The sequence below is a fragment of the Leopardus geoffroyi genome, chromosome A3 (genome assembly GCF_018350155.1).
Source record: "Leopardus geoffroyi isolate Oge1 chromosome A3, O.geoffroyi_Oge1_pat1.0, whole genome shotgun sequence".
NCBI classification, from domain to species: Eukaryota; Metazoa; Chordata; class Mammalia; order Carnivora; family Felidae; genus Leopardus; species Leopardus geoffroyi.
The window spans coordinates 120,183,583-120,198,984 of record NC_059336.1 but is presented as its reverse complement, the minus strand read 5'-3'; the positions used below and the strand labels follow the sequence as shown (position 1 = coordinate 120,198,984).

The window sequence follows — 15,402 nt, the reverse complement described above, 5'->3', positions numbered from 1 at the left end:
GACATGGGGCTCAAACCCACGAACCATGAGATCATGACCTGAGCCAAAGTCAGACACTCAACTGACTGAGCCACCCAGGTGCACCTGATGTCTCTATTTTTAATCTAGTTTTTCTTCTATCATACCACACTGCCTCCCTTCTATTTTTCAGTCAACCAACATACAGCTATTCAATGTTCTCTCTTCACTCTAAAACTAACCATAGGGCTCAAACAATGGTCCGATGACTGTATGTTTCCAGAGTAAAAATTTCTTACTGGGTCTGCCTGTTAGGAAAGTGAGGTATGATGGAAAGAGGCTGGGTGTGGACTCCAGTCCCAACTCCATCATTTTGAGCTGTGCGATCTTAGGTCATTGAAACTCACCAATACCGTTTCCTGACCCATTAATGGTTAATGATACTTATACTGCAAAGGTTGCTATAGGAGTTAAATGAAATGATGTATATAGGAGAGGTGAGCAAAGGGCTTGGAATACTATGTGTGCTCAACAAATATCAACAACACTTGAGTCCTGAATTTATGAGGATCTGGATAAATCTCTACATCTAACATGAAATGTAAGCAATTAACATTAAAATATACTTTATCTCATACTTAACTTCAATTCCTGTCCCACATTTCCATTGGGGTTTTAATTTTATTTCTAGGTGTCCAATAATGGTAAAACCTTAAATTCTTTATGTGTTCACAAACTTTTCTCACTATCACCAAGAGAATCCAAACCACCATCATCTCTCATCTGGCCTATGAAAAAAACCTCCTAGCTGGCCTCTTCTTTTTCACTCTTGTCCTACTCTCCTATTTCCATGCAGGCAGTGACTTTTACAAATGCAAAATGCAAATATATCTCTGTCCTACCTAAAACTCTCCAATTTAGTATCATGTCCAAAATCTCAGCTGGATTCTGCCCACCTCTGCAGCCTTTCCCTCTCTTCTGTCCTACTGTTCCCCCTCTGCTGTAAATGTTCCTCCACTGACCTCCAACATGGCTAATCCCCATTCATCTTTTAGGCTTCACCAAAAATGTTATTCTTCACAAAAGCTTTTCTTAACGTGCCAGTAAGATAAAGACAAACCATAAGGTAAAGGCATCTTGCTAGAGAATTATTTTACAAATATAGACACAGATGTGATTTATATTATTTCTCAGGGTGTTAAGGTGAGTATCAGTTGCTAAAAGAAAAGCAAAATTAAAACTGCAACAAATCAGGAAAATAATGGAGTTGGGACTAATGGCTATCCATTTTGGGAAAGAAAAACCCTTAAATTATTTTTTTTGAAGTTTATTTATTTTAAGACACAGAGAGACAGAAAGAGAGAGAGGGACAGAGAGAGAGAGAGAGAGAGACAAAGAATCTCAAGCAGGCTCCTTGTCATGAGCATGAAGCCTGATGTGGGGCTCAATCCCACCAATTGTGAGATCATGACCTGAGCTGATATCAAGAGGTGTATGCTTAACCAACTGAGCCACTCAGGTGCCCTGGAAAACCCTTAAATTCTTATCTTTTACCTGACAACAACAAAAAAGGAAAAAAAAAATCCAGAAATAAGAATTTTTTTATAGACACAGATATTCTTTTAATTTTGAGAGGAGCACATTAATGTAAAATATGAAATGGAAGCCAGAAACAAACAAACAAAAATAACAAATTTGATCTTTAAACTAAAAAGTTTAGTAAGAAACATTATTCTCTACACTAAGATCCATCTTGACAAGGTTAGACTTTCTAGCATGTCCCGTCTCTTTTATTTTTTATTTATTAAAAAAATTTTTTTTTAATGTTTATTTATTTTTGAGAGAGAGAGAGAGAGAGAGAGAGAGAGAGAGAGAGACCGTGTGCACGTGCATGAGTGGGGGAGGGGCAGAGAGAGAGGGAGACACAGAATTCAAAGCAGGCTCCAGGCCCTGAGCTGACAGCACAGAGCCCGATGAGGGGCTTGAACTCACAGACTGTGAGATCATGACCTGGGCCGAAGCTGGACACTTAACCGACTGAGCCACCCAGGTGCACCCCTCCCCTTTTTTTTTAATGTTTATTTATCTTTGAGAGAGAGTGAGCATGTGAGGGGCAGAGAGAGGGGGAAAAAGGATCAGAAGTGGGCTCCGTGCTGACAGCACATAGCCTGATGTGGGGCTCAAACTCACGAACCGTGAGATCATGACCTGAGCTGAAGTCAGACACTTAACCGAGTCACCTAGGCACCCTACATGTGTCACTTCTGAACCAAAGCACAGGAAGATGGGTATGCGTTCCCGATAAGCTCCTTCCCCTGCTGCAGGGATCAATAAGGCCTCATGTTAAGATAATGGAGCCAAAAATTGAAGCAGCCTAAACCATTAGCCACTGTCCATAGTTCAGCTGCTCTAGAGTCCTTCCCATCCACATGGGACTTCGTGTGAGTGACAAATAAACATCCATGCATTAAACTATGAGATTTGAGGGTTAATTTTCTACTGCATTATCACCTAATCTATCCTGATTATGTGATATTCGTATCTTAGGACCCTGTGGTTCCACTCAAACCTTAGAGAAATTCTCTGTATAAGAATGCTCACACCAGTACTGTAGATTGTGGTGAAAAACTAGGAACAACCTCAATGTCTGTCAACAGAAGAATGGATTATTTATTGTATAGTCATTCGGTGGAATGTCATTTGAGATTCTCAATAAATCTCAAAAACATACTATTTAATAAATAAACATACAAAAGGATATGTAGAACATAACCACTTATATAAGTTTTATAATGCTATTTTATGGATGCATGAACATCTGGTAAAAGTGTAAGAATATGTATAGAGTGATAAATACCAAATAAATGTTAGGGGCCACTCTATGGGAGAGAGAAAGGGTAATGGGATTAGGAAAAACACAGGAAACCACAACTTTATCTATAAAGTCTTAATAACAACAACAACAAGAAAGATCTGGGGTGCCTGGGTGGCTCAGTGGGTTAAGTGTCCAACTTCAGCTCAGGTCATGATCTCACGCGTTGTGAGTTCTAGCCCTGCGTTGGGCTCTGTGCTGACAGCTCGAGCCTGGAGCCTGCTTCGGATTCTGTGTCTCCCTTTCTCTCTGCCCCTCTCCCACTCACACTCTCTCTCTCTCAAAAATAAATAAACATTAAAAATTTTTTAAAAAAGGATCCGAGGTAAACATAATAAAATGATAAGAATCAATAAGAAATATTAAAGGTTCAGATTCTTGGCCCTCAGTCCTAAACTGAATTCATACTTAAATTTCTAACAGAAACCAGAGATGAGGAGGGCTTTTTTTTTTTTAATTTTTTTTTTTAACGTTTATTTATTTTTGAGACAGAGAGATACAGAGCATGAACGGGGGAGGGTCAGAGAGAGGGAGACACAGAATCTGAAACAGGCTCCAGGCTCTGAGCTGTCAGCACAGAGCCCGACGCGGGGCTCGAACTCATGGACTGCGAGATCATGACCTGAGCTGAAGTCGGCCGCTTAACCGACTGAGCCACCCAGGTGCCCCGAGGAGGGCTTTTTTAATATAGAGAGAAGAAACCTGAGGTGAACGTTCTCCTGAGCCACAGAAGACCAGGAACGTTCAATAATTAGAGATGCTAGGTGCCTCTGAAAGAAGGGAGAGTGGCTGCATTAAAAATTAAAGGTTTGGTTTAAAGTCCACCTACAAAGCAGAGCACCCCAGTCCCCAATACCACACAACCAAATGACTACTTTTTTCTAGGCCTGTTAAAACAGCTAGAGGTTATTCTCTAGTGAAACTGACCAGAAAGTCTCTGAACCCAGGCACACCAGGTAGAGATGGCCATGTGGGGCCTGAATTCAGATGCGAGAGATTAACTGAAAGAATCACTAAACTACTGGATTCCCCAACACACTTCCTCTGGTCAGGATACACACAACCTTTGACCCAATAACTGTACCCTAGGTTTAAAGAAAGTCTTACCCTGTTCCACTGGGAAAAAACATCTGAGGTCTTTACTGCAGCATTTTACATGGAGGCAACTGGATGTCCATCACAGGGAGAACGAATAGGTATAATCTGCATAGGGCCACTTTACATAAATTTTTTAAAAGGACGTACAAAACACTACGTAGTTTTCAAGAACACGTACTGGGAAAAAGATATACAATGAGCATTCTAATTAGAATGATTACTCCTGGGGAAAGGGTGACCAAAGTGAGATATGCAAATAAAGGGGAATTTTTTAAATATTATAAATAGCACAAAATAAGAGAGGAGAAAAAAATCCAATTACCATGGTGTAATACTTTTAACTGTAATAATGAAAGCCAATTTTACTTATAATGACTAACTATAATAATAATATTATAACAATAAATTTAAATGGAAAAAACTCGCCAGTTAAGACAGGTTGTCAGATGACATTTTTTAGTCCAGCTCTTAATTTACAAGAAGCATGCTGAACACCTAAGGACACAGAAAGGTTGAATGTATAAGGGTGCGGAAAGTTATGCTATGCAAATATAACAGAAGATATTAAAAGAGGTGTAGCGGATAAAATAGACTTGAGAACATACAGAATTATTAGGAATAAATAGTTACTAGGTAAGAACAAATTTTCAACTTCCTAGTGAAATATGTATAGGTTTGAAGATATGAGCAACATGATTAACAAACCTGACCTGACGTACATTCATTCACTATGAGCTCTAAACCCAAACAAGCATAGAATAAATGTTTTCATGCTTACTAAGAGTATAATAAAAACTGGATCATATACTACATATAAGCCTGTCTCAACAAATTTGAAAGAACGGAACAGTGCAGACCGCTTTTTAGACCAAAATTAAATTAAACTAAAAATTAATAACAAAAAAGGAAACTAGACAATCCTCACATGTTTGGAAATTAGGAAAGTATACTTCTCAAAGAACAATAAAAAAAAATTACATAAGAAAACTTGGACACTACTCAGGGACTACTTAGAGAAATTCACAGCCTTAAATGCTTATATAAGGAGGGGGGAAACCTGAAATGAATATGCTAACCGTATCTTTAAAGAAGTTAAAAAAAAAAAGAGTAGCAAGATAAACCCGAAGAAATTGTAACAAAGGAGATAATAAAGAGTAGAAACAAATAATATTCAAAAATACAATGCATACAATAAGAGAATCGTCAAAACCAAAAGCTGGTCCTCTTAAAGTCCACTAGATGGGACAAACCTATGGCAAGATTTGTTCAAGAGGGAAAAAAAAACCCAGAGAGAAAAACTATAATTATGTGAGAGTAGGAATGAAAAAGGGACATTAGCGCACATACTGTAGATAAAACATCATGAATTTTGTCCCAATAACTTTGAAAATACAAATGAAATTGACAAATTCCTACAAATATAAAATGTTCTAGAGTGACTCAAAAAGAAATAAAAAATGAAGTCTTATAATTGCTTTTAAAAATGGAATTCACAGTTAAAAATTTTCCCACTAAGGCTTTTGGCAGAGATAGCATCATTGGTGAGTTGTACCAAATATTGAAGGAGCAAGTACATAATTTCAATTTTAGAAAAGCTCTTCCAAAAAATATAAAAAGAGAGAATGCTCTTCAGCTTTTTGAAGATAGCACACTGGGAAAACTTTGTCCTAAAAATAAAACAAAACAACAATAAACAAACAAAAAAACCCCGGGAAATTACAGGACAATTGGAACTCCTAAACATAGGCAAAGTCTAAATAAAATATTAGCAAATGAAATCTAGCAATGTATTAAAAGAAGAGTCAACTTGTATTTATTTCAGGAATATATGGTTGTTTAAAAAACAATGTAATTCACTACATTAATAAAGAAACTCATATAATCATGTCAATGCAGAAAAACCTTTGATAACATTCATTCATGACACCCCCCCCCAAAAAAAGCACTCTTAGCAAACTAGGCATACAAGGGAATCTCTTTTACCTGATAAACAATTTCTTCTATAAAACCTACATCAAATAACATACGAATAAATGCTGAAAGCCATCTCTTTGGGATCAGCAACAATACAAGAATGCCTACTAAACCACTTTTATTTAATATTGCACTGGAGGGGTGTCTGGGTGGCTCAGTCGGTTAAGCGTCTGACTTTGGCTCAGGTCATGATCTCACGGTTTGTGAGTTGGAGCCCCGTGTCAGGCTCTGTGCTGACAACTCAGAGCCAGGAGCCTGCTTCGGATTCTGTGTCTCCCTTCCTCTCTGCCCCTCCTATGCTCTGTCTCTCTATAATAAATAAATGTTTAAAAAAAAAAAACTGCTTTAATATTGCACTGGAGGCTCTAGCCAACTTAAGAAGACCAAAAGAAAAAAACCAGATGATTATATTTAAAAGCACAAGGAGTGAGGGGTGCCTGGGTGGCTCAGTCGGTTAAGTGTCTGACTTCGGCTCAGGTCATGAACTTGCGGTTCGTGAGTTCAAGCTCTGTGTTGGGCTCTGTGCTGACGGCTCGGAGCCTGGAGCCTGCTTCAGATTCTGTGTCTCCCTCTCTCCCTCTGTTTCTCCCCCGCTCCCACTGCCTCTCTCTCTTTCTCTCAAAAATAAATAAAGATTAAAAAAATAAAAATAAAAGTACAAGGAGTGGGAGGGAAGAAATAAAACTATCATTATTTGCAGGTGATATAATTATTTTAGAAAATCCAAAAAAATCTGAGTGAAAATTACTAAAATTAATAAGCAAATTAGGCAAGATGACTAGATAGTAGATTAAAATACAGAAACAATTTGCATTTCCACATACCAGTAACACACTGTTAAGAAACATAATTCAATAAAGATACCATTTGCATGACTGTGTATACATTTGACAAAACTCATTCAATTGTACGCTTGAAGTGGGTGCCTTTATCATATGTAAATTATATCTCAAAAAAAAACCTGTAGAAAAAGGACACCATTTGCAATAGCAACAAATATACAGAAGAATTTTCAAAAGTACCAAAGAATCAGGGTGCCTGTGTGGCTCAGTCGGTTAAGTGTCCGACTTTGGCTCAGGTCATGATCTCAAAGTTTGTGAGTTCGAGCCCTGCATCGGGCTTTGTGCTGACAGCTCAGAGCCTGGAGCCTGCTTCGGATTCTGTCTCCCTCTCTCTCTGCCCCTCCCCTGCTCGTACTCTGTCTCTCTCTCAAAAACAATAAACATAAAAAAAATTTTTTTAAGTACCTAAGAATTAATCTATCATATATAATAACTTTCTGGGGAAAACTATGAAGTTTTAATGAAAGGCAAAAACTAATATTTACTTTTTTAATATTTATTTTGAGAGAGAGAGAGAGAGAGAGAGAGAGAGAGAGAGAGAGAGAGAGAGAAAATGAGTGGGCAAGTGGGGACGGGGCAGAGAGAGAGGGACAAAGCCCGATGTAGTGCTTGATCTAACAACCATGAGACCATGACCTGAGCTGAAATCAGGAGTTGGATGCTTAACCCACTGATCCACCCAGATACCTCAGCACAAAATGATATTTAAATAAATGCAAAGATATAACACATTCATGACATGGAAGACTTAACACTATAAAGATGTCAATTCTCCTCTATTTGATTTTTAGATTCCATGAATCTCAGGTCAAAATCCCAACAAAATTTTATGAGGGACTCAATAAACTGTCAATAAAATTTATATGAAAGAGCGAAGGGCAAAAAAATACACAAGACATTCTAAAAAAAAAAAAAATTACTTAATCCCTTATAGTAATTAAGATAGCATGATGTTGGTATAAGGATAGACAATTTGACCAAAGGAACAGGAGAGTCCAAAACCAGACCATGCACATTTGGACACTTCATTTATGACAACTGTGGCAATGTAGGTCAGTGGAGAAATGACTGATCACCCAATAAATGGCCCTGACACAAGTTATTATTCAAATGCAAAGAGAGAGAGAGAAAGAGAACTGGATATTCTATACCACAAAAGTCCATTCTACATAAACTAAAAACATTAGTGAAAGGGACATCTTCAAAACTAAGAGAGAGAGAGAGAGAGAGAGAGAATGAGAAAACCACTACAATACTTGAGGAGCAAAAGAAATTTTTTTTCAATCAAAAAATGTAACAAACACTAACCAAAAAGGGGAAAGGTTGAAAAGTTTAATCAAAAAGTGGATTACAAGCAATAGGTAAAATTCACTATGGAACACAGTGGGGAACAAAAGTATCTATTTTTTTCCCAGCAAGAAGAAGAAACCAAAAGACGAGCAAAAAAACAGTACAAGAAAGTCAATCCAGTTATAAAGTCAACAGGCCTGATTTTGAGCAATCAGTGGCGTGTACGGGAGACGACCCCCCTGCACCCCAACGGGAGGTACCTGCACAGGGACGGGGGCGCCGGCACCACGAGGAAGAGTTCACAGAACCGAAGCGCACTGACTCTGCAATGAACATGAACTGTAAGTGCTGCTGTCGGGTTTTCAACTTTTAGATTTGACCCTTAATGAATCTCAGAAGACTTAGCTATGGTCACTGAAGAGAACAGAAATATCAGCATTGACAATACAAAAGATAGATGACAGAAGTCAGGAGGCAAAAAGAGAAGGGAGAAGTAGAGAGAAGGTACTAATTTCCTCAGTTCACACAGTGCAAGTCAAAAGAAGTTACAAGATATAGAGGTTTAGGATTAGTATTTAAAATTACAAAGGTAAAAGTAAAATAAAATAACAGGTAATCAAGTTTAAAAATGGTAATATAATTATGAGAAACTGGGATGGGTTGATACGTAGAGTTATAAGTGAGACTGGTTCCTTACACAACAGAAGGAATTCAACAGTGTCCAAAATTGGGAAGTCAAAAAATGGGGCTCTGAATACATCACAGATATCGAGGTATCCGCCAGCAAATCTAAAAGCCAAACAACACACAACGAAGTGTGGGAGAATGTGCTGCATTTCATTTTATGCTCTTCTGTATTCTAAAATTTTTAATCTATAGGTATGTATCATTTTAAAAGAAGTTTTTCAGATTATTGAATGAGATAGAAAATAAAAGATCAAGAACCCTAACTGCTTTTTTAAGGAGGTTAAAGAAAACAGATGTCTATTCCAACAGAAAAACTTCTCAACACCTGATAAAGACTAATGATCAAAAGCCTACTGACTTTATCCAGAAGGACACATAACATCACCATTTAATTCAAAGTGAAGAAACCAGTTTAGAGGCTGAATCTTAAAGTTTCATTGTTTCTCCTCTTCCTTACTCTTCCTCTTTCTCTACTTCTCTTTTTTGATCCTGTCTGGCTTTCTTTCATTTAGCATGAATATTCAAAGAAAGTAAAAATAAAACACCAGTTTTATTTACAGAATACAATCTTGTGTTTCCTAATTTTCTCTCAATACAAAAAATAAAAATAAAAAAACCAACAAATTAAGTTGATTTTCATTTCCATGTTGTCTGAACCAGTTTTAAACACCTCTGTGGGCATTACAGCCATAGAGAAGAAATGATCACTACCGCTGATTTAAGGAAGAACACGCTAACAACAAAAGGTAACCTTGCTAAAACCAGTTCAATAATTACTCTTCAATATATTAATTAATGTTTCTGTTTGTGATCATTATCACTTAGACTTCAGGGCTCAGGAGCTATATGCTTCCATGTAAATATTTATGGTGATTTAAATAAATGAAACCTTGAAGTCTTTTTTTTTTTTTAATTTTTTTTTTTTATTTTAACGTTTATTTTTGAGACAGAGAGAGACAGAGCATGAGCAGGGGAGGGGGAAAGAGAGAGGGAGATACAGAATCTGAAACAGGCTCCAGGCTCTGAGCTGCCAGCACAGAGCCCAACGCGGGGCTCAAACTCACGAGCTGTGAGATCATGACCTGAGCCGAAGTCGGACGCTCAACCGACTGAGCCACCCAGGCGCCCCAAAATCTTGAAGTCTTAAGCTCCCCAAAAGTAAAGTAAAAACCAGAAGGTTAAATGTTCATGTTAGGTAAGTTGGCTGTGATCCAAAAGAATTCAGCAAGGTCTCCATTTCAGTATAATCCATACCCATATCCAGGTGTATACTTACACTATATTTGCAAGGTCAAGTGGTTTCTCTGGTTGCTCAGGAAAAACAGGATGTGGGGGTTCTCTGGTGGGTACACACCCCAAAGATTTACTAATTGCATGGCTCAGCTTCTTTGCAGGGGATTTCTGTGTCAAAGTAGAAAATAAGGAAATAAATTAAATCTTCAAAATAATGAAAAGGAATTTCCAAAGAACTTGGTGACAAGAACTAAAGAAAATATCTTTTAAATACAAGCTATGTTGCATTATAATCAACCTAACTGGGCCTTACAGAATGGGACCTACAGTTGTCCCAAGGTTATTTGTGGTCCTTCATTTCTATACTTACTCCCTCATTTCTACCATGCAGTCAGACTATAAAGTTAACGTTAACTTTCCTTTTGAACATCTCTCTGTGCCCTTTGCATGAACTCTCTCTTCTGATGCTTCTGGATCATTTTTGGTAAGATGTTACAGTTAATTTCCCAATCAGAGTCAGAAATTTTTGGTGGACTAAAATACTAAAAGGCTAAGATAATGCTGAGAGCTCGTGGCTTTTGAATGTTAGCAAATTAGCTGACGAAGTCACATCCCAAAACATGCCTATTAAGAGAATATTCCCAAAATAAACGTGAGGCAGAACATTTGGTGCTAAGGGTCTGGCTATGTATACAGACACAGATGAGTGCCCTCACATAGACAGGCAGTCAGCATCAGACCCGTGACTGTAAATTCAGATACGCGGAAGGTACAAGAATAAGTTGGCATACTAATACATTTCTCTGTAAGGTAGAACCACACACGCCAAATCCAAAGACTATCAAGTCTAAGATGTATCAGTAAATATACACACTAGTAAACAATATGCCACAATTCAATTATTCAGAACATTCACATTGGAAACCCATATATAAAGGAAGCTCTTCATATATTGATTTTATTGCCCACCCAATTCCCTTTAAATAACACATTTGTCTGAAATTTTCTTGGCAGGATGTTAACTGCAAAAAGGTGTAAATATTTCATTCTACTCCCTCTGCAACATATTACCATATGTAGCACTCTAATTGAAAAACAGAACTTGTTTGCAGCCATGTGCCTTATCGATATCACGTCTCCACTTAACTTTTTATATGCTGCTTGCACATATTTAACACAAAATAAGCAAAACTCTTTGCCTTTAAGACTATGCAGGGAAAGTTAATTAACACCTTGTTTATAACACGGACTAAATAATACCAATTTCTTCAGAAACTTCATATATTGGCTCCAAATCACCTACCACTAACCCCTTCAACACATTAAATTCTGAGCAAAGCCTAAATGTAGTATTTCCTAAAAAGCGCATGAAGCTAAGCAAAGCAAAAACCTGAACATCCCCTAAGTCCTCTCCATTTCCCCTTTGCCCAACAGGCTGAAATGTGACTTGATCCTCCCCTCTGTCTTCTACACTGTCCCCAGACCTCACATCACTTCTCTGTTTAACATCTTTCAAAGACTCCTAATCACTTATAGAATAAGATCTAAGTACCCACCATCACATTCCACATAAAAGCTTTCCTACCTGGCTCCCGCCTCTCCTCACACTAGCATAAATGACAAGCTGCTCAGTTAGCCCCAAACACCGTGTTCTCTTAGGTCTCTGTACCTTGGCATGTGCCTTTCTGAGATCACCTTTTGCCAGTCTATTTTTCTGTAAATTTTCTGCTCTTCTCTCAAGACTGCTTGCAAGTCTTGCTCCGGGCAGACTTTTCTCACAGTTTCATAAGCCAGAGACCACCTTTCCAAGCTACCCACTTACTGTGCACAAATTTCCACTGCTATGCTAACAATGCTATCATGCACTTTTTAATTCATGTGCCTATTTCTGTGAAACTGGTGCTCCTGAAAGGTAGGATCTACATGTTAATCATGTGTATAGTTCCAGGATCTGTTCCATAATGGAATATGTTATTTGAACAACGGGCCTAGATGAATTTTCTAGACTGCTTTTTCCTGATCAAACCATATAAACTTATTTTTTGAGTTACAACACAAGTAGGAGAGAGAGGACATCAGAGAATACCTTAATTCACCTTTACACCTAAACACTACATCTGTGATCCGTGTATTAATTTCATGATATTTTGCTATGTCTGAGAACCCCCTGGGCCATTAATTCGTGTAGTCTATGAGATGGATTATCATATAGACTGCTTTAGCTGCATCCTGAGCAAAAACAACCATGAAATCACAGGTTTCACATGTATATTTTATAATGAACATTAAAATAACTACATAACTATTAAAAAATGGCTCCCTCTGTACCACCTAATAATCTCTAGTAGTGTGCTTGTAATTCATTTGAAAATACTGCTTTAAAGTCAAGGCTTAAGATCAGATCCAACTTTGAGTCTCAAAAATATAGATAGGAAGGTAAAATTAATACATCAAAGTCAATTCTAAATGATTAGAACATATCATGAGTTTTGACATGTATGGAAAGGGAAAAAGACTGAGAATAAATATACATATTCAGGAATTACAATATTAACTAAGGGCTAGGACCGAACCAAAGAGGACATATTACTCTGAAAATGTTATTTATTTGTTTATTATTTTAAGTAAGCTCCACACCCAACGTAGGGCTTGAACTCACGACCCTGAGATCAAGAGTTGCATGCTCTACTGACTGAGCCAGCCCGGCACCCTTACTCCGAAAATTTTAAAGACATGCATTCAGTTAGGTTGTCTAAATATGTAAATAAATGACTTCCTTACAAAGATAAATTATAATATGGACCTGAAGTGAATTTTGCTATCTAGTTAGTTTAGGAGGCTAAGATTAATAAAGCCTGTAAGCATGAATCCAAAAACGGCTTTAAGCACCAAGATAGGGACATTACCTCTCAGGCTCCCGGACCTGTAGGACAATGCCCAGGACTTGGCAGTCAGTCACCAAATATTTACAGAAGTGAAGAAGGGAGTGAGGAAGGAAGAAAGGCAGGCGAGGCGCAGGGACTGGTGTCTTCCACACCTGGTGTAAAATACTCTGCAAGAGATGCCACTTTCTGTCTCTGTACCTTTCCCCTCATTTGGACTCTAAAACTGATAAATATATGGAGAAGCTTTAACCTAAAAAAGTAAATCTCTTCTAAACACTCTGAGGTGATGATTTTCAAACTTCGTCCGTTTTCGATACCTTAATCCACATTAGTCAATTTCAAAACATTTCCTACCATTTCTTCAAAATACTACAGGGTACGATTAAAGAAGTCTGTATCAGAGTGTATAAAATGTGTGTGTGCAGTTTAAAAAGTTATAAAATAAATACCCACCTACCCACTAATGTGCCTGAGAAACCGAAATATGGTTGTCACTCTGAAGCCTTGCTGTGGGGTCTTAGGCTAAGAGCCCCCTCCCACCTCACTTGCTCCTCTGCTGGTAACCTGTACTCTGGATTTTGTATTAATCATGTCCTTGATTTTACTACTTTGGTGATTATGCATAAATACATGATTTAATACGTTTAAAACCTAGATAGACTTACATAGATATATTTTTCTACAACTTGCTGCTCTCGCTTAAAATGACATTACAAATCATCCCTATTGATACATGTCACATTCATTTTTTCACCAACTGACTGTATGTCATTGCTTAACTATATCATAATTCATTCCACTGCTAATAAACACTTGGGTTGTTTCCATTTTTTCCCTCTCACAGTGTTGCCATAAGCTTTCTTGTCTAAGTCTCCTGGTAGCCATGTGTAAGAGTTTATCAGAGTGAAATTACTGGATCGAGTTATACACATTCAATTTCACTAGGCACTCGCCACTTGTTTTTACATAGTGGTTACACTAATTTCCTTTCCCATCAGCTGTGTGAGAGACTTCCTAAATCTCCACGTTCTGGCTAACCCTTGTTATTGTCAGACATTTTAACATTCGCCAATCTAATGGGTGATAAATGATTTTAATTTGCAACCCTGACTGCCAAAAAGATTGAGCATCTTTTCCAATATTTACAAGCCAGTTGGTTTCTTCCTCTGTGAAATGCCTACTCCTGTCTTTGGTGTAGTGTTACATAGGGTTGCCTTTCTCTTATGGATTTGTAAGAGTTGTTTATATTTTTTTGTGGAAGACCTATGGAAGTTAGATCTTGCAAATAACTCCTACTTCATTTGTTTTTGACTAACAGTCATATTTTTTTAGGAAGTTTTTGTTTGGTTTGGTTTTAATTTTAGAGAGAGAGAGTGTGAGAGCAGGGGAGGGAGGAGGGGAAAAGAGAGAGAGAGGAACAAAGAATCTTAACTAGGCTCTACGCTCAGCATGGAGCCTGACAAGAGGCTCGATCCTACAACCCCGGGATCAGGACCTAAGCTGAAATCAAGAGTTGGATGTGTAACCAACTGAGCCATCCAGGCTTCCCACCACCTTAACCATTTTAAAGTGTACAGTTTACCAGTAAAGTACATTCACATGGTTGTGCAAACAATCTCCAAAATTTTTTCATTCTGCCAATCTGAAACTCTATACTCATTAAACAACCCCTCATTTCCCCCTGCCCTGAGCCCCTGGCAATCACCAGTCTTCTTTTTGGTCCTATGAACTCTCTACTATCTATCTATTACTATAGATAACCTCATATAAGTGGAATCCTACAGTATTTGCCTTTTTGTGACTGGCTTCAGATACTTAGAATAATGTCTTCAAGGTTCATCCATGTTGGAGCATGTATCAGAATTTCTCCCATTGTCAAGGCTGAAAAATATTCCATCATATATACTGCATTTTGTATACCCATTCATCCATCAATGGACACATGAGTTGCTTCCAAGTTTCAGCTATTGTAAATAATGCTGTTATGAACATGGGTGTACAAGTATCTCAAGACTATGCTTTCTTTTGGTATATACCCACAAGTAGAATCATTGGTAATTCTATTTTTAATTTTTTAAGGAACCTTCATGCTGGTTTCCATAGTGGCTGCATCATTTTACATTCCACCAAAGGTGGGTCCCAATTTCCTTACATGCTCACCAACACGTCTTTTTAAATACTAACCATCCTAATATATGTGAGGAATATTTTATTGTGGTTTTGATTTGCAATTCCCTAATGATTAGTGATGTCATATATCTTTTCATATGCTTGTTAGCCATTTATTTATTTTTTTAAAGTTTATTTATTTTTGAGAGACAGAGAGAGACAGAGCATGAGCAGGAGAGGGGCAGAGAGAGAATCTGAAGCAGGCTCCAGGCTCTCAGCTGCCAGCACAGAGCCTGACGCGGGGTTTGAACTCACAAACTGTGAGATCATGACCCGAGCCGAGAAATCGGACGCTTAACCAGCTGAGCCACCCAGGTGCCCCAGCCACTTATTTTTTTAAGGAAATAAAAGTTTTATTGAATACATCACAAGGAAGCAGCAAGCTGGACAGCAA

At 37.8% G+C, this 15,402-nt stretch overlaps 1 protein-coding gene across 28 annotated transcripts in view; it reads right to left on the bottom strand.

The window, feature by feature from the left end:
* Positions 1–15,402, bottom strand: part of DTNB (dystrobrevin beta) — a 242,724-nt gene that overhangs the window by 107,889 nt on the left and 119,433 nt on the right. For all 28 annotated transcript variants that reach the window (XR_006703731.1, XR_006703732.1, XR_006703733.1 and 25 more), the window contains one exon: positions 9,998–10,122. Coding sequence is in view for 21 of the 28 variants with exons in the window: in XM_045447519.1 (XP_045303475.1) it covers positions 9,998–10,122 (125 nt within the window). In the remaining 7 variants the exon portion in view is untranslated. The remainder of the gene's footprint in view (positions 1–9,997; positions 10,123–15,402) is intronic.